This window comes from Lepisosteus platostomus, chromosome 28 (genome assembly GCF_059453375.1).
Source record: "Lepisosteus platostomus isolate fLepPlt1 chromosome 28, fLepPlt1.hap1, whole genome shotgun sequence".
NCBI lineage: Eukaryota > Metazoa > Chordata > Actinopteri > Semionotiformes > Lepisosteidae > Lepisosteus > Lepisosteus platostomus.
In genome coordinates, this window is record NC_142638.1 from 8,841,435 (window position 1) to 8,868,409 (window position 26,975).

Consider the following 26,975-nt stretch of genomic DNA (forward strand, 5'->3'; position numbering starts at 1 on the left):
GCATGCTGAGTTAACAAGAAAGTGGTATTTGTTGGCAAAACCATCTCAAAGTCAAGAGCAATATTTCTGTTGGATTAAAAGATGTATTCACAAGCCTGCTTGTTTACAGTGTTTATAGAGCCGCATCACATCACCAGAAGTTTTGTTGTGGTTCTAAATCGCAGAACATGATGTTGCGCATACCTGGAAATAGTCTATTTTGTGATGTAAATGGGAGGTTTCACATGTTACTGGGTACATTTTACCTCCATTGGGGTTTGAAATGCGCTCATCAGTGCTGATTCTTTGTAACCCCGAAATATAAAAATAGCATAGCAGTTCCTCTGCATGTTGAAGTGAGGCTCATAGTGTAAGCGTTTGCTGTAGTCTTCAGCCACAGGGATTGTCTCCTTCCAGGCAGACAGGATCTGTCTCTTCCCTCAGTCCCATTGTCCTCTGGCGGTGGTGAAGGACCAGAGGAGGCTTGGGGGCTCTCTGTCTGGAAGTGGGCAGAGGGGGCGAGGCGGGGAAACGCACTGTGTTCGAGTCCAGCGTCTGCCAGCCTGAGCAGATGAGAGGAGCTGGCAGCAGGCCCTCGGGCTGTTCCCAGACCCGGCAGCGGGGGGGGTGGAGGGAGACGGGACAGCCTGGTGCTTGCCGCTTGTGGGATAGTGGTCAAGGAGGGAGCCTGGGAACTGTGGCTGAGTCAGAAAACGACTCCGTGACTCGGCCTCCCCAGGCCTCTGTCCATCAGCGCCGAGCAGAAATAAACTGTGTATATGTAGTTGGAGCTTTTAGGGTACTGTGTGTAATTGGATCCTTGAATTTTTTTGCTTTAGAATTCATCTCTTGCTGAGGCAGGTAAACATGATTCGCATTTTTTCGGGTGAGATCAAAGCGAAGGGCTTCTGGCTGTGGTGCAGGTCCGCGTGCTCTGAACCAGGCTTCGGGGGGGAAAACGGGCCGTTCGGGGCGGCCGAGGTCAGCGGCGGTGCTGGTGCTTGCTCCAGCCGGTCCCAGGGGTGGGAGCATGGAGGAGGAGGAGGAGGAGGCAGGGAGCTCAACAGGAGCAGAAGATGAGCTTGTCTTGCAGGAACACGGGCTGTGGCATTATAGAAATGAAGCTACACGTTGGATGAATGAATGTGCACGTGTCACTGCCCCACACATCATCTCAGGTAACAGATACATGAGGAGGGGGTGGAATTGCTGTGGTTTAGTTTTAAGTCCTGCTACATGGCTTAACCCTCAGCTCCCTGTAGTGTATTGGGCACAATGTCAGGAGCATAGCTCTCTCTTCTAGAGCATTATTACTGTTGTAGACGGGCTCCTTTGTGTTGGCCCACATGCAGTACTGTGAGGTTGCCCAGAAAAAGGGGTGTAATTTAACCACAGTACATTTGTGTGGAATGCTTGGAGCTTTTCCAAGGATTATACCATAAGCATACTTTGCCACAGCTACTTTTTATTTCTCTAACACTGTGTGTCTCTTTAGATGCTATTTTACTGTGATTACTGTGATTCAGTGGTTCAATTTATTCTGATTCTACAGTGTTATAGCAAAAGGCCATTACAGCTAACATTAAAATATCATAGGAGCCCAAAGTGCAGCAACTACTTTTAACTAGATTAACTATTAAAAGACTTGATCATTTTTACCTGATTTGGTGGGATGAGGAATTTGCAATTGCGAGTTGCTCCAAAAATGTTCGGAATGTGCTTTTCTCCTGGCTGGTTGGGTCTCGCTCCATTGATGTGTTAATGTACACGGAGTGTTTGTTAATCAGTCTCCTCCTCCCTCAAGGGGCTGCCTTGCTCAGGGAAGGTTTAGTGCTCCGCTGAGATCCACACTCTCCCAGTTCAGCTCCCTGACCCTCTGGAATCCCAGGAATGCCTGTCTTCTTCTTCCCAGCTCACTTAGTCCTGCAGGTTGGGACAGAACTGGAATGAGCAGAAACCCCCACAAGGTTTCGGAAACCGGCTGAGTAGTCATGGGCCCCTCCCTGTCTGATGCATCACCTTAGCATTTCCTAGAGCAAACGGACCCTCTGGAGCCTTGAGCTGCCCCCTCCCGTGTGCTGAAAGGCTGAATAATCAATGCAACAGCCTCCATTCACCCTGAAACTGTCAAGAAGAGTTCAGCACTGCCTGCTGGCAGCTAGTGTGAGTTCAGGGATCTGCAGTGTGGGCAGCGTTCACTAGTGTTCACTAGTGTGCAAAAGGCTCAGACACTTTAGACTCCATCAGGAGTTACAATATATGCGTGTTACAGGTCTGCACCATCTACTCATGTTGTTATCTGCCTTTATTACTAGTATTAGTATTAACGCAACTCAGTTTGGGTACGAAGAAAGCAAACTCATTGAGCATCTTTAATCCCCACGTTGAGCAGAATCTTCAAAAACCTGATCACAGCATCGCAAGGGGAATTTGTTGAGCAGCCACTATAGTAGCTAATTTACCAATGAAAACGAATTGATGTCAGATCATTAACGTAATTTCTTTCACTCTAAAAGGTCTTTTTGGACTTCAAAATGCAGATCTATGAGGATTTGTTTTCCTATTTTCTTCTGCAGTGAGAAGTCTGGAGCAAAACTTCTCCAGTGTCAATGTGTTCCAGATGATAGATTTGTGTTTCCGAAGAAAGAAAAAAATATTTGGATTTAGTGCAAAGAGCAGAATAAGACTAAGTCTCGAGAGATTTTCCAAACCCAGTTCTTGTAATTTTCATAAGAAGTCAGCATTTCCTTGCTAATGGACAGGCCTATTAACAAAATCCAGAAATGTACTTGCTTCCGCTATATAAAAAGCAGCCTGTGTCCACTGTCTCTTCAAATCTGATTTATGCTGGTGAATTAAGTTGTACCTCCCCGTGCTGTAGAAAGGCTGTGACTCTGTGCTTTAGGCAGTGCTCTGTAGTCAATGAATGTCACTGTGATTAATGAGAACTCTTGCCTGCCCTTCTCTGGCTCGGCCTGAGCAGCTCCCCACCGCACTGGTTTTCAGTAAACATCTTTCCACCTTCCTCCCTCTTCCTCTGCCTCTCTGCCCCCAGCCTGAAGCTGCCCTATTATCCATGAGTTTCCTAATTGTTTCTTTCAGTTCAGGATTTTGGGGGGTAGCCGGAGCCTGTCCCGGCAAGCAGTTGGGCACAAGACCGCAAGCAAGGGTACACCCTGTCCATCGCGGGGCAGACGCTCACTCACACCTGGGCCAGTTCTCCCAGGAGCCAATTAAGTAGGCCTGATCACAGTCCATAGACCTCATCAGTAGGTCTTTGTACTGTGGGAGGAAGCCCATGGGGAGAACACAGAGAGCACCCCAGATCTGGGATTGACCCCAGGGTGAGGCAGCAGTGCTAACCACTGCACCACTGTGCGGCGCTGCCCTGTTGTTCAATCCCCACATGACCCCTGCTGTCGGCAGTTTGCACTTTGTGCTTTTTTCGGCAGCGGTTTTTGTGTCAGTCTGTTTCGGTCCCGCCTGGTGTGGAATCGCCCCGTCGTGTCTTTGTGGCCTGCCCGGCGCTCGCACGGAGACGGGGGGGCAGACAGCTCGGGTGGGGGGGGGGCGCCGCGCCGCGCCTTCCAGCCAAACGTCTCTAGGGAAACAGGGCGGCCCATCACTGATGTCCCTGCACGCCGGCCCATCACTGATGTCCCTGCACGCCGGCCGGCGGGTACCCCACAAGTGTCAGGAGCCGCCGTCAGTCAAAAAGCTGACCCCCCCACCCCCCTCCTCCCCAGTGCTGCTCTACCAGTTGTGGAACCCAGAGCACATCCTGGTCGAACCCAAGATCCAATGCATTGGCGCGAGCTCCTCTACTTGTCCAGGGTGTTCGATAACGGGGCACAGGGAGCGACGCTAATGGGACACCTCCGTCCACCTCTGACTCCTGCCCGTGGAGCAGCGAGGAATTAACATGGAGAGGCGCCTTCTCCAGGTAGGCAGCCTTGCCAGAGGGTATAGATACAGCCGAACAGCAGAATCACGATGGAGTGCCACACGTCGGCGATATGAGACGCTCATAACGGAGGGTGGCTTGGTCGCTCTGTTGTTTGCAGTTTCTCACCAGACTGTATCCCATTTCTTTACCTCCCTGTGGACAGTTCAGGTGACAAAATAAGGCAGCGTCATTCAAGCACTGGGCTGTCTAGATTCGGAGCCTTGCTGGGCAGGGAGGAGCGCGAGAGCAGCCTTTTCTTCGTTTTGTGAAGGTTCTGTGCTCATAGCAGCCCCTCTGTTACAGCCTGAGAGCAGACTTCAGTCAGACAATGCAATAGCTTCTTCTGTGGTCCGTGGTTTCTGAGGGATGCAGTTCACCAGTCTAACACTTCTAAATGTATAAATAACGATTTCTAGCTGCAAGGTGGTATCTGTAGGCCAAAACGTTCTCATCACCCTGCCATCTTATAATCGCAGCACGTTGTAATTCAGCTTTCAAAGCCACTGAGCTGAGAGCGGGATGGATCTGGAGATAATAGCTAGTATCAGCGCGCATAAACACAGCTCCGGGAGGCTGCTTCTCTACCAGCCTTGCAAGACGAGCTCATCCTGGGGCGCAGGGGCCTACTGGTTGGACGAAGGACGTTTGTATTGTGGTGATCCGCACATTCCTGGTGCGCTCTCTCTCTCCCCCAGGTGCTGCAGACCCCTGAGCAAGCTCTTTCATACTTCCGTGGTAAAAGACCTGACAAAGATCATTGCACCGTCTCCTTAGAACCTGAGCCAAGAGACGGAGAGGCCTGTTATCTCCTGTCGGTAACAGCCTAGCCTCTGCTGTCCTGTGTCTGTCTCTCTCTCTCTCTCCCTGCCTGCCTGCCCCAGTCATGCCTACCTGCCTGCAGCCAACAGCAGGAACAGAGCTGAATAAGAAATGAAACGATGACTAATTACCATTTATTGCTCATTATGATGGGGTGTCAGGTGTGGTTCCCGTGTGCAGAGGAAAGCGAAAGCTTTCATTTTGTTTGCTGTTTCATCTGCTGGAAGATGCCCGAAATGGGAGCGTCAGCTTTTACAAGCACTGCGCGGGCTTTCCGGGACCACGATCAGAAATATAAATTTGCGGAGAGTTAACGAACAAGAGGGGGGGCCCTTCAGCCCAGCTAGCCCTTTCGGTGTAGCTAATTGATCCCCGGGTCTCATCCAGCTGTTCCTTGAAAGAATCCAGGGTTTCATTTTTCCCCAGACATGAATGAGATGCCGGGTCAATCTGCTGTTGCATGGTTGACGGCCTGCCTTGTGTATATTTGTTTTTGTGTGTGTGGGGGGGTGTGCACCCCCCTTTTCATTCTCTACCAGTATGAAGTTGATTTCAGAAGTCAGGCCATTACATTGATTTCAAACGGGTGTTGTTGGATGATGGTCGAAATGGAAGCCCAGCTGAAACGGAGAACTTGGTCAGAAAACCTAGTAGCTGATTGAGGTTTTTTTGTGTGTAGATGCTTCTCGCGTTTGCAGAGTTGCCAGCTGAGTTAGTTTTGATTTCATCTGAGCCCAGTCTGAAACGGGGGAAGGGTTTTATTCCTTTGCAGCTTGTTTCACACCCCCGCCACCCTTTGTGTAAAGAAGTGGCCCCGGTTCCCTGCGTTAAATGCGCCTCCCACACAGTTTCCACTTGTGCGCTCTTGTGCTTCACTGTTCATTCTGCTTTTCTGACCCTGGTTTTGAATTGGGAAGGTGGGGGTGGAATTGTGAGACGTATGTCCCATTGCTGTCATCATAAATACCAGTACCGCAAGCCCCCCTCCCCACACGCTCACGTCTCTTATTTCTAATTCTTCAGACAGCCCGTTGGCCGCAGGACCTCCTAAATCAATGGGTGGTTTCTGACAGATGTCAGCTCTGGAAATGACAAGAACCCTTTGACTTGAGACTGATACACGTACAGAACTTAAGTTAAAAGACCTGCTAACAGATGGATGGCTGCTTGCATTTAATAAAACTGTTTTCCAGCAGAGGGACTGACCATGTGCAGGTGGCACACAAAGTCCCCCCCAGGGTCAAAGAACTGCCCTATACTGGCAGGAATAGAGTTTTATTTTTTATTTTATTTCTTCACCCGACCCGGAGCACTGATGGCACTACTCAGAGTGTGCAAGAGGACCCTTCTGTTTGAGGGATGACAGCAGCCGGGTTCAGTCAGACTTGGCTGTCAGTAAACACTGACCAAACACTCTAGATACAGCACATTTTCCCCTTCTCTCGCTAGCATACATCTTTCTGCATCCCTCCTCCACCCCATCTCCCCGCCTGCAGATGCCCCTTGGGTCACCCCTCACTCTGCTGGGGGGGTCTCAGCCTCCCCGTCCCCTGGCCAGGAGCGTTAAGACAGATTTTCACTACACTCCCTAATCCTTTCAGTATGTGACGTTAGGCCTAGCGAATTGTTGATTGTCCAGGTGAGCACACCTGTGGCGTGAACACAACCACCGTGTTTTGAAACGAAGGCCTGAGCCTTCAGCCCTCCGCCACGACCCACTGGGCTGCGTGCCGAGGAAGATCTTTCAGCCTGTTCCAGCGCTAAACGCTTAGGTGACGAGTCAGTCAGGACGACACCTTTAGTAATTTAACTGGGGAGGGGAGGGTTGTTGTAGATAGCTCTCTGAGCTTCCCTGCCCATGTGTTTCCCCTTCCCCAGGGGGGTCTGGGGTCCCCCACACCCCCGACAGGAGGGAACACTGCTAAGATGGGGGTGCGCACCATGGAATGAAAGCTAATTCTGCCGAATTTCATCAGACGCGGTAGGGATCTGCTGGAGACCTCCACGGCCCTCAGCCTTTCGTGACGGGAAGTGATTTATCTGCAGAAAGAACGCAGAGACGCGTCCAGTGGAAAACCTTGTCCCTTGATGAAGTTTCTGTCTAATGGGCCTGTTAATGTATTGCTCGACTGCTTGATCCGTCCGCAAATCTGCTGCAAAAGCTAATGTCTTTGTCTGCTCCCCCGTAAATTTTGCTGAAAGAGGAGCTTTCTGATGATTGATCGAGTCCGCTGTCCGAGATCCCTGGCACCGTTAAGTACGCTTTTCCAGATAGTGTGGTCGTCTGACGCTTTGCTCAGGCAGTCCTGTGCTGACGATGGGCAGTACCTGCAGAGTGTGCTGGGAGAGATCAACACGCCAGAATTCTGGCATCTCCAGTCTATTCGTTTGCAAGGGAAGAGAATGTCGAAAGCAAGAAAACGCAGTTGGACTCGGGGACGAAAGGCTGGCGGTGGTCTGATATAGCTGGTCACTAATTCACATGTGGCCCTCCAGCTGGGAGTGTGGCTCTGTTACAGTGAGCGGTGACACAGCCAGCAGAAAAAGAGATCAAGCAAACAGATCAGAGCCTGTGATCAACCACATTGCAGCATAGATAGACCTTGTTCACAGGAAATAACCTGCAGAGAACAGTGTTTTTTTTAACAGCAGAGAAAAAGCAACATGTTTCCTTTTGCAGATGTGCTCCAGGGACACAAATACAGAGGGAGACCAGGCTGTGTGAATAAAATAACATGGGGATGGATACACAGAGCCTCATACTGATAAAGTGTAAAGACATTTATTTTCAGTCAGTCTGCATTTTTATCTTTAATCTTTTCTTTGTGTGCTGAAAGCATTTGAGCATTTTGTCATTTTATTCCCCCCCCCTTTTTTCTGAGCAACACCTGTTTAGATCACCTGTGTATCACAAGGTGAAAAACTTCAAAAGAGCCTCCTGGAAGCAAAGGGTTCTTGTAAGAAAAACAGTTCCCATCGTATTCCCTCTTTGAGGCAGGGAAGAAAGAACTGATTATTACAGCAGATAGTAGTTAATCAGAGCAGGATTGTGGACCTTCCTTTGCTACCGTGTGCTTGTAGCTCATAATTTAAACAAGCTGGGCAGCTGCAATAGCTTATCAGCCAGTTCAGACAGCCCACAACTCCCCTGTTGGAAGTTCTCATCCTCGCAGAAGGCAGCCAGCAAACCGAGCCTGAGGGTTTGAGCGATGTGTGTGTGCAGTTCTTGCTGCACAGCCAGTCTCCTCGCAGCTCCAGCTTTTCAGAGTTAAAACAAAACTGAGCTCCAGCAGAGCTGAGGCGGAGCTGCGAGGAGACTGACTATCTGGCTACCGTTCTGCCGGGTGCGGTGGAGGTTTTGAAGCAGCTAGCAGTGGAAGGCCGTCCTGCAGACCTGCGTTGGAAGTAGAGGCTGGGCTACTGCCTGTACTGCCACAGTGGCCGTGGTCTGGACAGGGCACTGGAGGGCTGTTGCTCATCCCCTGCGATCGGGGGCAGCCTGTCTCTGGGAGAAAGCACTGCTCCAGTGCCTAGAGGAGCACAGCACTAGAAGAGCAGTTTGCAAATTCTACAGCTCTGTGACGTTCATTTTTCCATATTAATTTTGCAGGTGACCAATATATCAGTATAATAAGATCCCTGCAGTGAACTGAGCTTGATCCCTTTTAAAAGAGCCAGGCACGGCCTGATCATGTTGGAGCCTCTTTATATACACACTGCCCACCCTGAGCTGAAACACCTGGCTGATTCCATGATCTCCCTGCCTAAGTCACAAGGAAATCCTTATAAAATGCCTAAGATTGCAAAAAAAAAAACGCAGCAGTGGGCTGAAATGGGAGATTTTCTAATTAACTTTGCCCCTTTTTACATTTTGCAAGAAATACGAAAGGCAACAGTATGCACGTAGGGTTTTTTTTTCCTATTTGTTTTTTTCTTGCCGGTGAGCAGCAGGGCTGGTAAACTGAGCCCTGCTCATCTGTTGGTGTCTGGGACTGCTGCTGCGATACACTGACCTACTGGGAGCCTCGACACATTAGGGCAGCTCTTGTTACTCCGTGGGCAGCTGGTGTCATACTGCATCGTTAGCAGCTTCTCTTTTAATATCCATCTTTCAGATCCATTTCTATATGCCACGAGAGGGGGAAAGTAAATTCCCTCCCGTTGAATACTTATCAAGCGGAGAGGGAGAACAGAATGTCTTGTGCTAACGAGGCACAGCAGATCCAGTCCTGATGTCATTTCGGTCATTTTCCTCCAGATGGGGCTGAATTTGATCATTTGCATCTTACTGACTTCACCTTACAGTTGAGACCTTCCAGATTGCTGGATTTCTGTGCTGGTTGCCATTGGTTTTTAATAGCTCATTAGAAAATAATTGGCTGTTGACCTTCTAGTTTCTGTAGGGGGCATCATACAAATCTGATCTTGGTGTTGGGATGTGAGCTCCTTTTGAGCTGGCTTAGAGTGCTAGGGGCTTCCAGGCTCCAGTTCGGCTAAAACAGGACCTCCTGCCTAGAGGAAGATTCTAGAAAATATAGAAGATTATAAGACTTCCTTTCTCTGTGTTAGTAAACATAAGATTTTTTTTTTATTAAGTGGTTACAAACAAGAGGGCTACGTTTTGCTTTTGGGCAAAAATCTGTAAAAAGGTTTTAGATTTCATTCCCCCAAGAATGTCGGAAATTAGTTGATATACCATGACCTGGGATTCTGAGGTTGTGGTTGAACAAGTGGGAGGTGATGACATATATTGCATTAATTAAAAACCGACATCGTCAGCAACTTCATTTGTTGAGTCCTGGCAAAGCTTTATTAGCAGATTCCAGAAACCTGACATTGCTCTGTGAAAACAACGTTCTGTGTGAAAAGGCGGCTCTAGTTTCCCGTTCGTATGAATCTCTACGATGGTCAGCTTCGCGTTGTCGCGTCCTCGACGGCACGAGCTGTGAGGTTCTCTGCAGCTCTGCCTCTCAGTCGGGCATTGTGACCTGAGTGTGAAATATTCTGCGGGGGAGGTGAGAGAACACACAAACACTGAGAACACGCACTGTGACCAGTGAGCGCCTAGCCTCTCGGATTCCAGTTCAAATTTAAAAGGCTCTATTGGCATGCATTCCAAAGCTTTAAGCACTTAGGCAATAAAGAAAAAAAAAACAAGCTCAACAAATGCAAAACACAGACATTAAAGCATGGACAGGGAAAACAACAACGTCCTTTCCCTCTCTGTGCCTCTCTCCGACAGTAAGAAATACAGGAGGAGGGAGATCGGGGCTGTAGGGTGTGAAATATGGTGGCAGGCAGGATCTGTCTTTGAATGTGTAATAATAATAATGTTGTATTATTGGCCCTATACAATTTCTTGCATTAGGAATTCATCTTTTTTCACATACCCCAGCTTGCTCTCCATGAGACACACGGACAGGGAGAGAAGCTGGGGGTCACAGCGCAGGGTCAGACATTGTGCAGCGCCCCTTGAGCAGTTGGGGTTAAGGGCCTTGCCCAGCTGCGGGATTTGAACCGGCAACCTTCCAGTCACAGGCACAGATCCTTAGCCACAGAGCCACTGCTCCGCCCGCTGAGACCTGCTGGGGCTGTTTTGTCACCTGTAGAATCCGTATCGGCGGAGTTTCACAGCAAGCTCTCCTCCCCGGTACGTTGCTGAAAGCCAGTTATCGACATCTGTGGCTTCACTGATCAGGGTGAATGAATGAGATGCTTTGCAGAAGCTGTGATCCGCGTTGTTCCAATCCCTCCCTAGTGGCTGTTGTTCACTGAGCAGTATTGAGCTGTCTCTGAGCAGAAAGCCACACACGCAGAGAGAGCTCTGGCAGGGAAGACTGATCTGTCTGTTTGCCAGAGCTTAAGTGAGGCCTAACATTGTTACCACGTGTAGCTGTTACTGTTTGCAGAAAGGAAAGTGTTTTATATTCTTTTATACTCGAAAGGGGCAACCTGCTTGTGTGTAGATTATATTTCCCATGTAGCTGTCTCGGTGTGGGTGAGTCACTGATGCATTGTTCACATAAACCACACAGGACAATTTCCCCTTTCACTGCAGATGGAAGGGGGACTCCCAGCCGGTTAATATTATTGAAATTAAAGGACTCTTTCCACATATTTCAACTTGCCTTGTTCATTCATTGTGGGGAAGCTCTACAAAGGGCCTTGCAGGGCTGGATTATAAGTAAAATGTAGTGATCATCCCCAGTCTACGCTGACGTGCTTTTAAAACTGAGAGAAGGAGTTACTTATTTACACAAAGTGTTGTGGGAGCATGGAACAGGTTTCCCAGCCACGTTGTTGAAGTCGATACCCTGGTTGCTTTGAAGAAACAGCTGGATGAGATCCTGGGATCAATTCTACCAAACAGGCTAGACGAACTCTTCTCGTTTGTAACCCTTGATCTTAAGGGCTGTGGGATGGTGCCCCTTGGGAATGAAAATCATTTTAACTCATGTTTGCATTAAGAAAGCAAGGAAACTCAGTGTCCCCTGCAGTTGCAAAAGGGAAAAACGCATCATGTAAAATTGCTTTCTTGCCCAATTTTGTACGGAACCACAGGCAACTGGAAAGAAATTCCAGGAATGTTCCTCCTATTGGATGCACTGCGGATCCAGTGAAGTACTCAAACTCCTCTCCAGGCACTTTGGCACGCTGGCTGTGCTGGGGGGTGTGATGGTGGTGGTGGGGTTATATTGTTAAAGCAAGGATACTGAAGACGATCACAGCACTGCCTGTCCCACTCCGGGCACACAGAGCGGTCTCTAAAATAAAAGGAGTATTTCAGGATGACCTTGCTCTTTTTGCCAGCTGCATCCTGGACCAGGTGGGGGATTGTGGGGGAGGCGTAGGAAGTGAGTAAGCTGTGAGTAAGCTGCCAGGGTGGTGTTTCTTGGTATCAAACCAACGTCCGGTTCCTGAGCATTTTGATAAGGTTTTGATTTTTTGATTGGGGGGGGGGTGACTCACCTTTATCTTGCCCCATGCTGGACATGAGGGCCCTGGAGCTGCAGAATCTCAGAGGGGTGGGGGTGGCTGCCCACTCTGCCCGAGTGCCAAGCAGAGCCAGGGTGTGAGCTGGCTGCCTGCCCTGCTGCCCTCTGCATTCCAGATTCCTGTGTTTCTACAGCTTTCGCTGTGCGGGATTGAAAAGCACTTTGAGGTCACGTGTCACGAAAGGCACATTACAGAATAAGCACAGGGCACCCTGTCTCCTAACTAGGTTTATTCACTCGAGCTACCGCTGGCTTGGATGTATGGGTGCCCAGGAAGCTTTGGAAGAGAAGTCTAGCTTATCCAACAAACCTGAATGCACTTGGTTGAGGGGCTTGATTGTTCCATTATCCCATTAAATTCATGCTGTGAACCCTGAACTGTGCTCTTGCGGAACAATTACAAATGCTCATGTTCACCTTCAGGAGCACGAGTCCTTGTTACACGCTGCCATCAGTGTGCAATATAATTCATTCATTTGTCCTTTTTATTGCAGTCCTTAAAAGGGTGAAAAATGAAGAGGGCATTCAGCCCATCTAGCCTGTTTGGTAATTAGTAGCTAATTGATCCAAGAATTTGAAAAAGCCATTTCCTGAAAGAAGCCAGGCTATTGGCTTCAACAGCATGGCTGGGTAGCTTGTTCCACTCTCCCACAACCCTGTGCATGAAGATGTGCCTTTTGTTTTAGACATTTGCATATAATTGCACTTCTGTGTGGTCAAAGACCACAAAGAAGCTGAAGAACTCATGATTAAACTACCTGATTGTATATCTAGAAGCCCTACAAATACAGGCCTCGCAAAAAGATGGTGCAAAAAAGGTGTCTTAAAAATCATTTTGACAAAGTGTTCTTGTAGGGAACAAATATGATCAAAAAGAGAAAACATTCCACAAAATAGTAAACTGTAGTCGTTTAAGGCATTTCGTACTAGAGGAGGGTACACTCGCACAATGTGCAAACGCTTGGCCAAGAGCAGACTACGACTCACTGCTGCACCATGAGCTCCAGGTGAGGGGGCCTGAGCTCCGCCCCCAGCCCCCCCTGGTGGACAGGTGAGCTTCCATTTCACCCAGAGGTGAGCTAGGCTCTCTAACCCAGGCACGACATGGAGGACAGGACTGAGGCTCCACAACCAGTAAGGTAGACAAAACAGCCAATGCATAGATTAACGTATTCACAATAATATGCACCATATCAAAGGGCAAAGAGAATGCCTTTTGTTCCAGGATGATAAGGGCAGCAGGTGAACAAGAGAGGGCTCAGAGATCACGTGATGAGGGTGTGCACTGCTTCTCCCCTCTGGAATCTAAAAACTGCTGTAGCTAATTACATTGCCGTGTGTGTTTTAGGGGAGCTGTTTGAGAAATATGCCAGTTCAAGGAGTGAAACCAGGCGGTCGTACCAGTAGGTGATGGCCCAGGACAGATTTTTTTTCTGTATCTGTTATCCAAAAGATGAATCAAATTCCAGGGCCTAGTGCCTCCAGTGAGAGAGCAGTCCTCCCTCTTCAGGAATGAACGCGGTGTTCTTTCTCCAGTCTCCCTCTTCTAACAGTGCAGTGCACCTCCTTGACTCTTCCCACGCTTCTGGGCCTCCTGAGGTCCTCCAGTCTTGCCAGATCTCCTGTAGCTTCATCTGGAATCTGCCAATGCTTTTTAGGGACTCACTGTAACTAAGCCATCAGTAAAATGTCTGTGCAATGTTTTCTGTGTGCATTTGATTTTCAGGAGAGGTGAAAATTCGAAACCGATTGCAAAATGGTTTTTAAACCATTACATGCTGATTTATATGGGGCCATTTTTTATTTAAATAACTTCAAGTTGATGGGATCATGTTTTCTATAAATCGCCAGGTAAATCTACAGTATCAGAGTGCAATAACATTGCTTTGTGTGTGAGGCCATATTTACTTGGAAAGCAGGCAGATGGAGCCAGGCCAGATTGGCAAGTGGAATTAACTCTTATCAGTGGGTTGTGTGTGTGCGCGCGATAGCTGCCTGTAGTGCAGAGGGTGTGGGGCACTGACAAGTCAGCTCTCTCAGGTGTGCTTTCCTGGTGAACATTAACCCGGAGACAAAGCCTGCAGGAGCCAGGTACACACAGTTGCCACTCCCCTCTCCATCTACGATGGAAAAGCTGCAGTGAGTCTCTCTCTGTGCAGTAACCAGAAGAGCAAAAGGAAGCTGACAAATGAGAGGAGGCCACTTAGCTCACTGAGCTTGTTAATTTGCTGTAATTAATTAATCTGAGGATCTCTTCCAGACCCTTCTTGAAAGAAACCAGGGCATCAGCTTCAACAACATTAATGGGTAACATGTTCCAGGCCCCTATAAATTGCTTTGTAAAGAATTGCCTCTCATTCTCTCTTTTAAATGCGAACATTAGTTTCGACTTGTGTTCCTGTTCCGCTGTTGGATCTAAAGAAGTCACTTGACTTTATCCTACTCCTTAGAGGATTATGAATATAGTACTTCAATCAGGCCCTTTTGCAGGTTTTTGATACTGTATATTTTAGGCTGTCAGTGTAGTATATGACTTTGAGCCTGGGTTTAAAAAAAATGGCTAAAGAATCATTGCACAAAATTCAGCCACTGTAACAGCTGAAGCATTTTTATGTCCCTTGTATGTCATTTTATTGATGGAAGCAATCCCGTTTGAAAAAGACAGCAGTGAACCCTGCACTTATCAACTGCAATTAGTATCAATAAAATGCGAGGTTATAAATCAGGATTCATATTTTCCTTGTTTCTTTAAGGTCTGGTTGTGGCTGACGTTTCCAGAGTGAAACCGCGGGTTATCGAATGTGTGTCTTGGGGGCACCAACACGTTTTGGCTCATTTGAATAAGGCAGCTTCACCCGTGCGTGTCTGATCATGCAGGTCCTCTAATTCCACTGCCTGGAGATAGAGAAAACATTCAGAACAGAGGGCTGTGTAGCTCTCAGGCAAGAGAATCTCTTCAGTCCTCTGATTGCCCATAGTGAATTTTACCACCTTTATCCTGAATGTTGACTTCCCTTGCCTTATCATGCTTTGCTAAACCTTTTTAACTTTTACTATGGATTTTCTCCTTTATTCCATTTCAAGCTTTTTCTGGGCCTTCCTTGGCAGTAATCTGCTTTTGCTGTGATTTTGCATAGTCAGCTACTCTCTCTGTCGTTTTCATCCATTTCCCCTGCAGGCCTATGCAAGGACATTCCAGAGTAAAGTTCCAAGAATTTCGATATTGGTCTGCCGTCTCTGAAGCAAACATACCCCTTTTGTTTTAATGGTGACTTGATTGTTTAGTTGGGCAGAAAACCCTCTGCCAGACAGCAAGCGATACGATGTTTCGCCCACCTCCGAGGCCCGAGACAGGGCGCCGTCTTCCCTGCTGACTCAACCTGGGGCCTAGCAGCTAATCTGCCCACTTCAAAGCATCTCCCCCCCCCCCCAGCTGATTGCTGACACAGAGGTTGAACAAAAAGGGAGCATTTAAACGAGATTGTCCCATTTATCTCCTTTTAATCGCGGTCGTGTTCTGGCACGCTCAAAAACGAATTCAACTTTCACCCCCCGGGCATCATTTCCTGGCTCTCCTGTGAAACCCGATTACGAGGCCCGCACTCCTGGTGTCGCCCCGCGCCCTCGCACAGACCCGCTCGCTGCAGCAGGGCAAGGACAGACCTCGCCCTCCACCCGTTCACCTCCCTCTCTGTCCGCCACGTGAGCAGCCGCTGTGTTGTGCAGACGGGGAACGAGGAAAGGTCTATTCCCTGCTGGAAAGAGAAGAAAGGTGTAAAATCTTCGGGTGTGATTTAAGTGCACACCTGGAGAAGGCTCCACAGCCGAAACGTTGTTTCCTTTCTTCTCTTTCCAGCAGGGAATAAACCTTTCCTTGTTCCTATCCAGCCGAAGCAGCTACCCACCTGAACTATTGTGCAGTAGGTTTAATGATGATAATAGTTTCTCACACTTCTATAGTGCTTCTATAGTGCACTTTACAGGTCATGGGGATCCCCTCCACCCCCACCAGTGTGCAGCCCCACCTGGATGATGCAACGGCAGCCATAGTGCACCAGTACACTCATCACACATCAGTTGTCAGTGAGGAGGAGAACAGAGTAATGAAGCCAATTCATAGATGGGGATTATTAGGAGGCCATGATTGGTAAAGCCCAATGGGAAATGTGGCCAGGACCCCAGGGTTACACCCCTACTCTTTTCGAGAAATGCCCTGGGATTTTTAATGACCACAGAGAGTCAGGACCTCGGTTTTACGGCGCATTCGAAGGACGGCGCCTGTTTACAGTATAGTGTCCCCGTCACTATACTGGGGCATTAGGACCCACACAGACTGCAGGGAGATCAGCGCCCCCTACTGGCCCCACTAAACACCTCTTCCAGCAGCAGCCTTAGTTTTTCCGAGGAGTCTCCCATCCAGGTTCCCACCCGCTGAGCTCCAGTGGGCTGCCAGCTGTGAGTTGCAGGCTGATATGGCTGCTTGTCAACACACCTCCTGTGGATGATGTGATTTGGACATGTGAGTGTCGCAAGTAGAAATATAGAAATCCTTCGTGCCCCCCACTCTTCTGCTCCTCTCAATTTAAATTCAATTTAAAGAGCTTTATTGGCATGGTTGATAAATTACAGTGTTGCCAAAGCTGTAACAAACCTTTTTGCTTTCTGCTTCACTCAGCTTTTCTCTCTGTGTGTCTTCCCGTCTTTTTAATCTCTCCCTTCACTCACTTTCCCTCTGCCATCGCCTCCTCCCTCTCCGGTCTCGTGGTGCACAGTACAGCGCCCCCTGCTGTTCACCCAGTGTTTGGATCACCAGTCGAGTGGTAAACGAGAGAGAAAAATACAGCACAGCCAGCCAGCTCTTTGATACATTCCAGCAGGTCTCTGAGATAGTGATAAACTCTAAGCAAACAGTCACTGGCAACAGAGCTGGTGTTAAGTGACTGATGAGGTCTTTGACCCAGGGCAAGTGCAAAATATTATTTGAATTGCCAGAAAATGTTCACACTCTGGAAAGGCAGTCTTTGCTCCAGTGATTATATGCTAGCTGCAAATACAATTAAATACTATTGCAAGTGTAGCTGGTGGTTATTTTTAAAACCTGTACTGTTCACCTTACTGATACTCCACTTGATGTCTGTGGTTAATGTCAGTGCTGAATTAATCCGATACATTAAATCGGTGTCCTTTACTGAGGTTACAATAGCTTGTTTTGGCACAGGTGCAGATGGGGTGTGTGGTGTCCTGTACAACACAAATACAATATGTTATTTTAACTGGTGTTAGATCTTGTTCCAAGAAAAATGTTTTGTCTGGCTCAGGCAGAAGCTATCCCTAGTATTATTGCTTGTTACAGTTTCTGAAGATGAGTGCACATATTTTCCTGGTAAATATGAGGGAATAGTGAGTGCTGTAAGGGAAACCCAGTTATATCTCCAAGTATCTGGAATCACCCAACTTGTGGCATTCCTCACACCTCCTGAGAACTGTAAAGACGTAGCAGGCAAGGCCTTATCCTCAGTGTGTCATTCTGCGAGATGCAAACCCGTGATGTCAGTGACCTCACAAGAGGTTGGTGCAGAGTTGAAGGCAATAGCACACCTGTCTAATGTGTCTTTTCAGACAACCTAAAGGGTTTACGTTCTTTGATTTGAAGAAATAAAAATATCGCCAACAGGAAGCCAGTTTACACCCTAAGTAGCTGTTGAAGTGGTGCCCACAATTTGGGAACGAGTGGTCCCATATTCAGGGCAGCAATCAGCTCACAAGGTCTGATCAGCTACGAATTTTCTCTAATTTTTTGGAATGGCACTGTGTTTGTTTAAGCTGAAGCTTATGGGTTCATGTCATTTTCCTCTCAATTGTTTTTGTCCTCAGACTCTTAACGGGAGCTCCGAAAGAGAAGGCACTGCCCCAGGTGAAGGCAAACGAGACAGGAGCCATCTACTCCTGTCCAGTGACCACTGACCCAGATGACTGTACCAGAATGGGCCTGGTCGATGCAGGTACTGTTAGACCGTCTGCAGCCCAGGCAGGCTGTCTGGCTTGGAAAACTCATCTCTGTTGATTCAGCCATCTCATCCGGGTGTTACTCGTCGGATACCAGATTAATAAACAATCAGATGCTATTACATTCAGTTTTTAAAAAAATAAATTCCTGTAACTGATTCTGCATGCATGTCACCTTATCTCAGTTTGCCGTAGGAATACAGGAAAAGCTTTGGCTCATCCCTCTTCTTAAAGAGACCTGCTAATATGTTAGGGGGAATCAGGCTACCCCAAAGTATGTTAGATCACTGTCACGTAGTGGGACAGTGGTTCTGTTCAGATCGCTGGCCAGAAACATTGATCAAACACTGCTTAGTGCTGGCAGATGCGTATTATTTTGCCTTTATTAGGGGTCATATAGGGCCTGTGTTAGATAATTATTACTGATGTAGGGTAATATGGGCCTTCCTAACCTTTATAAAGGGGTTTGTCAACGACTGCTTAGGTGCTACTATGTCCACCATCCAGAACTGCCACATGTTGGCTTGTGACAGAAGTGTTATTAGATATTGCCCTTGGTCAAGCTGCTCAGAATCCCAGCCGTAAACTATAGGACTCCCTCAAGGGGGGAACTGGGTGGGCTTCTAGCTGTGCATGTTTAATACATCTGGCCATGGATTTCCAAGTCTTGCATGTTGGATTCTTTTATATTGGCAAGAAATATGTTTTTAAGTGATTCTTTTTTGTTCAGGCACTGTGAAGATAATAGTGACTGTCAGGGGTGGAAAATAATTGAACATCTTTTATGTGATCTGAGGCTACCATGTTGGCTGCTGTCAGCAGTTGTGTTGTGGTTCTCCTCACGTCAGGAGTGACGATGGGTTTTTATCTGAACAGAGCCCACAGACTGCTGTGCCAATGTATGTTTACCACATCTGACACACACTGAGGTTGCTGACCATTTAACAGAAAGTAGCAAACCTTGTAGAGATGCTCAGCTCTTTAATTTCACTGTCCCGTGTCTTTGTAGGCGCAAGGAACATGCAATTTAGAAAGCGAATGACAGGCATACTTCTGTGTAGCAAGAACAAAAGTGTGTAATACTGACAATTAGTGCCTGTAGGTGCCAGGACTGAATAAACTGGGGTTACACACTTATTCACAACATACACCTCCATGCCTACCTAAGCACTTTCCTCACAGTACATCATTGCCCGTGTCTGTGACCTTCCGTGTCAGGCCCTGCATTAGGCCCAGTGATCGAGAATGGGTCTGTCTCCCCTCTCATTACGTTGGCTCGTAGGTTAACTCGGTATGCCACCTGCAAGTTTTCATATGTCGGAGCTGCAACAGAGGTCAGGTCCCTCTCTGTCATAAGATAATTGCAAAGCACCATTAAACTTTTGATTGGGAAGAGGAGTGACAGATTTACACTTAAAATCTGTTCAAGTTAAAGCTATCGTTGCTAGAGCTCGGGTTGCAGTTTTTCAGAGCGGTGCCTCTACAGTCCCGCCTTACATTTTGGATAATTTTTCCTGATCATTTGGATTAGTGGGCAGCACAGGGTTGTGGTGGTTAGTGAAGTAGGGAGGTCAGCTTTGTGGGTTTTCTCCAGGCGCAAGTCAAGTCCCATTAGCTGAACACACTGCTTCAGCCATTAAGACACCGACAGGTAAATAAGTTCAGGGGGGTAGCTGCGTCAGCATGTGTAGGCAGCAAAGGAACAAGTAATAGGATCATTCCATGCTGAAAAAAAGAACAAAGAAAACAACTTTTCGGCTGTGGAGCCTTCTTCAGGTGTGATCACCTGTTCTACGGCCGAAACGTTTGTTTACTTTCTTCTTTTTTTCAGCATGGAATAAACCTGTTACTTGTTCCTTTACAAGTCAATAATGCACACTGGCTTCTTTCAAGAAACAGCTGGGTGAGGTCCTCAGACCATGAAGATCCAGCAACCAAACTGGGGTTTCTCTTTGCCCTGTTTGCATTGATGGTGTGCCATGGTATGGAACTGACATGCTAGTCCAGGATGTGCCCAGCATGCTCTCTGATCCTGACCTCTGATTGCAGTGGAGAACACCGAGATGGTGGAGGGGATGTGGCTGGGCGTGACCGTGGCCAGTCAGGGAGGGCTGAACGGGGGCCGTGTGCTGGTGAGCGTCGCACTCCCATCTTCTTGAGTCCTGCTCGTGCTCTCATTTTCTCTCCTCCTCTGCTGGCCTCTCTCTCTTTGATCTCTGCCCCCCATTTTTTTACATGGGCTTCTGTCTTGCTCTCTCCCATCCCTGAGCCCTGCAGAGTTCTCTGCTCGTCGTTCAGCACAAGGTCTTAATCGGCCGTTCCAACTAACTTTCTAGAGTTGAGCCAGTTCCAAACCGCTGCCCTGGAACGTGTAGCAGGTGAGGATTTCCAGGGATTTAGCCCTTCCGAACTTGCTTCCAAAGTCCAGAGCTCAAATCCTGGCAAAATCCCTCTCCTGGTCTGTTTGCCTTCCGTTTCTGCAAGCGTCGTCGCTGCTCTGTGCTGCCCCCTTCTGGAGCCTCTGTGTAACTGCGGCCTCTCTCTCCCCGTGAGCAGGCCTGCGGCCACCGCTTTGTGAAGATCACGTGGTCGGGCTCGATGGAGCAGAGGCGGATGATCGGGAGGTGCTTCGTCCGAGGGAACGACCTCCAGTACGACGCCAACGACGACTGGCAGACCTCCCGCTACGAGGTGTGCAACCCCAACCACGACATGGAGCTGGAGGGCATGTGCACCATGGGCATCTCCGCGGGCATGACGGAAACCGACGTGTACATCGGCGCTCCGGGGAGCTTCCTGTGGCAAGGTGGGCGGCGCCCTCTCCGCGCAGGGAGGTGGGAGAGGTTGCTGAGGGCATTTTGCATCGGCACAGACGCGACAAAAGCTTTGGGTACAAGCGTGTCTGGTGCGGTTGAGGAAGGCCGAGCGCGTCTCCAGCTTGAGGGACCTTGGGGACAAGGCTGTCCCTGTTGCAGTTCCTGGCCCTTGGCAGAATGGCTTTGTCACCCAGCTGTGTGGTTTGTTTGTGGTTTCCAGGAAATATCCATAACACCTGGAGGAACCCCCAGGAGTCCTGGGACTCGAATGAGAAGTCCTTCCCTGACCTGCGTGGCCAGCGATACCTCTACATCGGTACAGTAATCCGGTCCATCTACTTCAGTCAGAGTATTCAATGCCAGATCGTGGTGCCAGGCAGCGCTTGCTACAGGAGCTTGTTTGGTTCTTGCTGGGGCAGATGTGAAGCAGCATTTCTGTCGGGGACACCGGGCACACCGCCCGCCAGGGATGTCCGGCCTCGGCCATTGGCGCTGTCCTCTCCAGTGCAGGACACCAGCAGATGGTTTCTTCTCCTGCACCTGGTTCCACTCAGTCCCCCTGCGGGGCCGCAGTGGTTCATGAAACCCATGTTTTCAAATAGGGGAGGGGGGGGAATGGAGTATAACAGCAGATTGACAGCTGGTCCCAGACAGCGGCGGCAGGAAGGAAGCCGATTTGGCGAGACGGGACAGCTGGTGTGGCTGCAGGGGGCGGCGGTGGGCGCGGGGCGGGTTGGCGGGAGGGAAGTGTGTGTGGCTCTGGAATCAGGAGCAGCCCGTCCGGGGTGGGGGGTTCCCCACTAAGGCCACCGTGCTGTGTCTTTGCAGGGTATTCCGTCCTGCAAGAGCAGAACGTCCTGCGGAAGAACTCGTACACGCTGATCACCGGGGCGCCGCGCAACGAGAGCCGGGGCTCTGTGATGCTGGCCGATATCGATGCCACCCTGACCCCCCGCGTGGTCCTGTTGGGGGAGCAGCTGGGCTCCTACTTCGGGAGCAGCATAGCGGCCACTGATCTGAACAAGGATGGGTAGGCTGGGCAGACGGGCACAGGGGGTACCCGATGTACGCTGGGGTTGGGAACCCCAAAAGTCCCGACTTGTAGTGCGATGATGAGAAGACATAAGGACAATAAAAATAAGGGACGTTTGGACCCTATGAGTTCAAACCTATGGGAAATAAACGAATGGGGGGCTCTTCCCAAGTTTCAGGTTTGTCATGTGTACCCCAGTACAATGAACTGCTTCCTTGCGTGTTTCCTCCTGTGAAAAGCAACATGACAGACACATTCTTAGGATCAATGCACTAGAGTAGAGATGGGGGCGTTTTACACTAAGCTGTCACTCATTTCTATCATGACCTACCAGTGTTTTTCACATGACACCATTGTAAGCATTTTACTTTTTTTAATGGATCCAAGCACCTGTAGATGAGATGCATCTGAGTCGTGCCTCTTCTCACTGGCTCCGGGCACCGAGATCACATGTGCTGAAGGTCGTCCTTGCTTGCTCTCACCACCAACTCTCCTAAACGCAAGATACACTCTTTAGATTGAAAACGCCTGTACCCAAGATCGGGGAACCTTTTATATCATGTCCCCAATATCTCAACAACGTAAGTGTGTATATGGGCTTCTGAGTGTAAGATGGTGCTTTCTGAAGATCACAGCAGATTTAATCAGAAACAACGGTGAAACGCAAACTAGAAGACACATGTGGAAACGACCGAGTGTGGAAGATGATCAAAGAGCCGGTCATCGATTTTAGAAAGCAGGGTGGGGACCACGCCCCTATTTACACCAATGGGGTGGCTGTAGAGGTGGTCAGCAGCTTCAAGTTCCTGGGTACCTTCATCACTAATGGTTTAACGTGGTCCCAGCATGTAACTGAAAGTTAACTAGGGAGCAAAGGGATCAAAGCAAGTTTTAAAGGACACCTTGTGATAAAGCTCTAAATGCCAAAAATGCAGAAAACTGCGTTAGGGTGATTTATTCACTTTGATTTAATCAATACTGATAGTTTCTTTATAACTTCAGCTATAATAAATGGACTGATCTGCATGATTGTACGAAGTTGATCAGCACTGTGTAATAAAAATCACAACAGCCCAGTAGACAGTCACTTGGTTACGGTAGACTATTTCTCTTTGAAGGCTGATGAATGAGCCCTCCAGATGGGGCCGTTCTCAGGTGAAAGGAGGTCTGGCGCTTGCTTGAGCCAGGCCGAGAGGAGCTGGGGGGGACGGGTCCTCATGCCTCCTGCTCCCCTGTGTCCGCGCAGGTGGAACGACCTGATCGTCGGGGCCCCCTTCTACTTCCACCACAAGAGGGAGCAGGGCGGCTCGGTGTACGTCTTCATGAACGAGAACGGCTCCTTCCGGGACGGGGCCAGCGTGGTGCTGCCGGGCGCCCCCGGCTCCGGGTTCGGCATCGCCGTCGCCGCCATCGGGGACATTAACCAGGATGGCTTCCAAGGTGAACCCCTATATAAATACATGAATCTATTTTATTAATATATAAGACTTATTATTGTTATGAAACAAGTATTAGGTTTATTCCATGCTGAAAAGAGAAGAAAGAAAACACAACGTTTCTGCCGTGGAGCCTTCTTCAGGTGTTATTATGGTTATTATTAATAAGAATAATACTTCCTAACAGTTTAATTTATTCAAAATTCTCAGCTGCCATGTAGCCTTTTGGAATGAGGCAGTCATTCCTCCACAGCCTTGTACTTTTCGATGATCTGGTTAGACATGAGGTCCCAGGACAGAGTGGACCACAGGCAAGACTGTTTTATCATGAGGGCTGTGCAGTGTCCTGGCGCAGCCGAGATTAATGAAACACAGGCAATTCGCCTGCGTTGCGCTGCTGCCACCTACTGGCGTTCTGTAAAGTTGCAGCGCAAGGCAAACTCGGAAGACACGCGCTCGCTGACGGAAATACCAGGTCCTGGACGGCGACGGGCTTGTTTTCATCAGCTTCCCTGTCCAGAATGAGCCATAGAACAGCAGAGCCCCTGCAATGCACAGTTCGGTCTCGTGCTCGGTCACCTTGTCCACAGCCTCAGCCGAAGGCCGCCCAAAGTGAGATGGCATTGAGCTTCAGACATGTCACAGCCTTGCAGAGCACACACGGGGAGCCCTGGCCTGTCCCATTGTGGGAGTCGGGGGGCTGCAGTATTTTGACAAGCGATTATGTGTGCATCTGGCCTTTTGCGCTTGAACTAAGAGAGATCTGCCACACCACAACAACGTTAACATTACAGGGCTCTGCGCTAAAAGCTGGAGCATCTGAGAGAGTGTGCGAGACGTCCTGGTGGTTTAATTTCCTGGCGGTGTGTTTGCATGAGGACTCTTATGAGATGCATGCCAAGAGCTTTTGCATACCGCTTAACGGTAAACCTGCCTCAAGACTCCCCCTGCTTCCCAGAGCAGCATCACCTGAGGAGGACAAGATGACAGCAGAAGCAGAGGACATCTGCAGACTGAGGTCCCCTGAGGTTCTCGCCATTCTCCCTCATGTTGAGTTGAAGTGCATTGGAGTGCCGCCACCTACTGGCGTTGTGTAGCAGTGCAATGCAATCCTGAAACCTTACCGAACTGCATCCGTTGTACATTTCCTTGCCAATCTCTAATCTCCTTCCCGTGCAGATTTTGCAGTCGGAGCCCCTTTCGATGGCTCGGGGAAGGTGTTTATCTGGTGTGGCCGTAACAAGGGGATTTCTGCGGAGTACAGTCAGGTAAGTCGTTCAGCGTGCCAGAGCCATGTGCCATTCGCACAGTGTGAGAGCAGACGTGCTATTTCACAGAACCCCTTGGAGGTTTTAATGAATAATGAATTTCTCACCCCGTACTTAAAACGTTTACTTAAAATTATTATGAGGGGGCTTCTGACTGCTATTTTCTGTCCCTATCTTTACATGGGGGGCCTCACTAGGAGGCTGGAAGTGAGTGTGTGTGGGGGTACCCCTGGACACGTTGCCTGTGCTTCTTAAACCTTCACAGGCTTGATGTATTTTTATGGGGGGGGGGGGACTCGTGATTCGACTCTTGAACCCCATTTGACAATCCCCCGCAAAGAGATGAGGGCCCCCCTAAAACCGTGTCTGACTGACGCTGTGCTTCTGCCGGCAGGTGATTGAGGGGCAAGAGGTGGGCAAGGGTGGATTCATGACCTTTGGCTACTCCATCGCCGGAGGGCTGGATGTGGACGACAACAGCTACCCTGATGTCCTGGTGGGCTCCCTGGACAACAAGATAGCCCTGCTCAGGTGGGCCGCAGCGCCGGACCCCTCGGGGCGTCCCGTCGGCTGCTTTTATCCGTTTGCTTCTTCTGTCTGCATGCATGTGCATATACAGGGCCTGTGTATCCGTGAGGCTTGGGCAGAAAAGTAGCCTTCCATTTTTGATTCCTCGTAAAAAACATTTTCCTGTGAAAGCTCACAATTCCTATCTGGATCCACTTCACAGCTGGGGCACGGCTGTTTGTCTCTGGACCTGAAATTGGATCAGAAAGCAGAAATCGGACCAGATATCTCCCTCTTGCCTCTTTTCCTGATCCCCAGATATCTCAAATCCCTCCTCTTTCCGTTGCTTGGTTTCAGGGCTCGGCCAGTCATTAATCTCTCCACGACGTTTGCCGTTGAGCCCAAGATCGTGGACCCCAGTAAATGTACCTCAAACTCCTGGTGAGAGAGCTGCAAAAACGCCCGTTGTGGTCTGTTGAGCGAGGATTTTATTTGTTATTTTATTCATGCTCGTCCTAAGCTGCCTCTTACTGTGTGTTGATGGTGTTTTCCAGTATCCAAGTGAACCTGTGCTTCTCCTACACACTGAGCACTGGCAACAAGAACTTCAAGAGGAACATCAGTGAGTTCAGATTCCTGTTCTGTACAGGAGGGAGTCAGTAACGCTTTTCAAATGCCTGGTCTGACTCTGGTTTAACCCTGGTCTGACACCGGTCTGGCACCGATTTAAGCCTGCTCTGACACTGGTTTATCACTGGTCTGACATAGTTTTATCACTGGTGAGCTGCATACCAACCTGTCTGTCTCCCAACACTCAGCTCTGGCTTATGACCTGAGTGCCGACAGGGACCGGCGAAGCCCACGAGTCCGATTCCTCAGCAACAACCAGAACACCTACAGAGGCTCTTTCTCCATGCCCGAGACCAGCTGCCAGACCCTCGAGCTCGTCCTGGTGGTAAGGAGAGCTCAGTCCACGCAGGAAACATGCCACAGGCCCTCTCCTCCTTTTCCAGGCAGCTTCTGGAGAGTCTGTTATTTTTAATTTGATGAAAAATCAGAGCAATGTAGGAAAATAATATTTAATGTTTTTTTTTATTTCATAAAGTTAGTACAAGGGCTGTGCGCATCTGTTCAGTTTCACTGCCTTGTCTTCATGTAGCTGACCCACGTAAGACTGGTTGCTCTATTTTATCCCTCCTTTACACCAGTGCTTTACTGTGCTGTACTTCTTTCACTTCAATTACTGTTAATTCACACAAATTGTACTCTTCTTTTACTGGACTTTACTGCACAGTACTCTGGTTTTGCTTATCAGGCACTGGGATTTATGTATTGTACTCTGCTTTTACCGTAGTGTTCCTTTACTTTTATAAAGGCTCTGGGGGCACCTGTGTGAGTGTCTGTATCAGTATTGAGTATAAGTGACTGTGAATGTCATTTTAAGAGGTGACTGGCCTGTTAGTGAGAGGAGGTCTGCTCTCTGTTTCCTCTCAGGACAGTAACATCCAAGACAAGCTGCACCCTGTGGTGTTCGCTCTGAACTTCTCGCTGGCGGAGCAGACCCAGAGGGGCAGGGGACGCCGGGCCCTGCAGAACCTGGACGGGTTCCCCATACTGAGAGAGGGGCACAAACTCTCGGAGACCGCCGAGGTACCCCCCACCAGCACACTGAGTCCGAACTGGCCCTAGTCGTGACAGAAATGGCAGCGCTAGTGTCGGACGCAGGAGCAGTTGCGTTAGTAAAGTGGAAGTGGTGTTGATAGAAGCAGGAACATTCATGTAGCAGTAGCATTTACCATGGCAGTAGTTTTAGCAGCACTAGTAGTAGTAATTGTAGTAGTACTTGAAATGGGCTTTACCTCTGTAATAAGGACTCTTGAAAGTGAGGGCAGTCCTTCAGAGCTGTCCGTTTCATATTGAATGACTTGGTTATACTGGGTGTGAGAAATTCGGCCTCTGCAGCGAGGTAAATCCCTAACTCTTGGTGTCCCAGGGTCAGTTCCTTGTGCTTCTTTCTCTCAGATCAATTTCCAGAAGGACTGCGGCGATGACAACAGGTGCAGGAGTAACCTGCAGCTCTCGGCGCTGTTCGCCAGCGAGCAGCAGGTACCCCTCCCCAGGTGCGTAGGGTCGAGTGTGCCCGCCCTTCAGCTACAGGACCGTGTCCGTG

At 49.0% G+C, this 26,975-nt stretch overlaps 1 protein-coding gene across 2 annotated transcripts in view; it reads left to right on the plus strand.

Annotated features, from left to right (window-relative positions):
* itga3b (integrin, alpha 3b) overlaps positions 1-26,975 on the plus strand; it is a 42,166-nt gene that overhangs the window by 6,871 nt on the left and 8,320 nt on the right. For both annotated transcript variants that reach the window (XM_088623226.1, XM_088623227.1), the window contains 13 exons: positions 17,614-17,741; positions 19,795-19,877; positions 20,302-20,551; positions 20,782-20,877; positions 21,390-21,591; positions 22,841-23,034; positions 24,210-24,298; positions 24,693-24,829; positions 25,163-25,246; positions 25,360-25,427; positions 25,624-25,760; positions 26,300-26,455; positions 26,828-26,925. In XM_088623226.1, the coding sequence (XP_088479352.1) occupies positions 17,614-17,741; positions 19,795-19,877; positions 20,302-20,551; positions 20,782-20,877; positions 21,390-21,591; positions 22,841-23,034; positions 24,210-24,298; positions 24,693-24,829; positions 25,163-25,246; positions 25,360-25,427; positions 25,624-25,760; positions 26,300-26,455; positions 26,828-26,925 (1,722 nt within the window). The remainder of the gene's footprint in view (positions 1-17,613; positions 17,742-19,794; positions 19,878-20,301; positions 20,552-20,781; positions 20,878-21,389; positions 21,592-22,840; positions 23,035-24,209; positions 24,299-24,692; positions 24,830-25,162; positions 25,247-25,359; positions 25,428-25,623; positions 25,761-26,299; positions 26,456-26,827; positions 26,926-26,975) is intronic.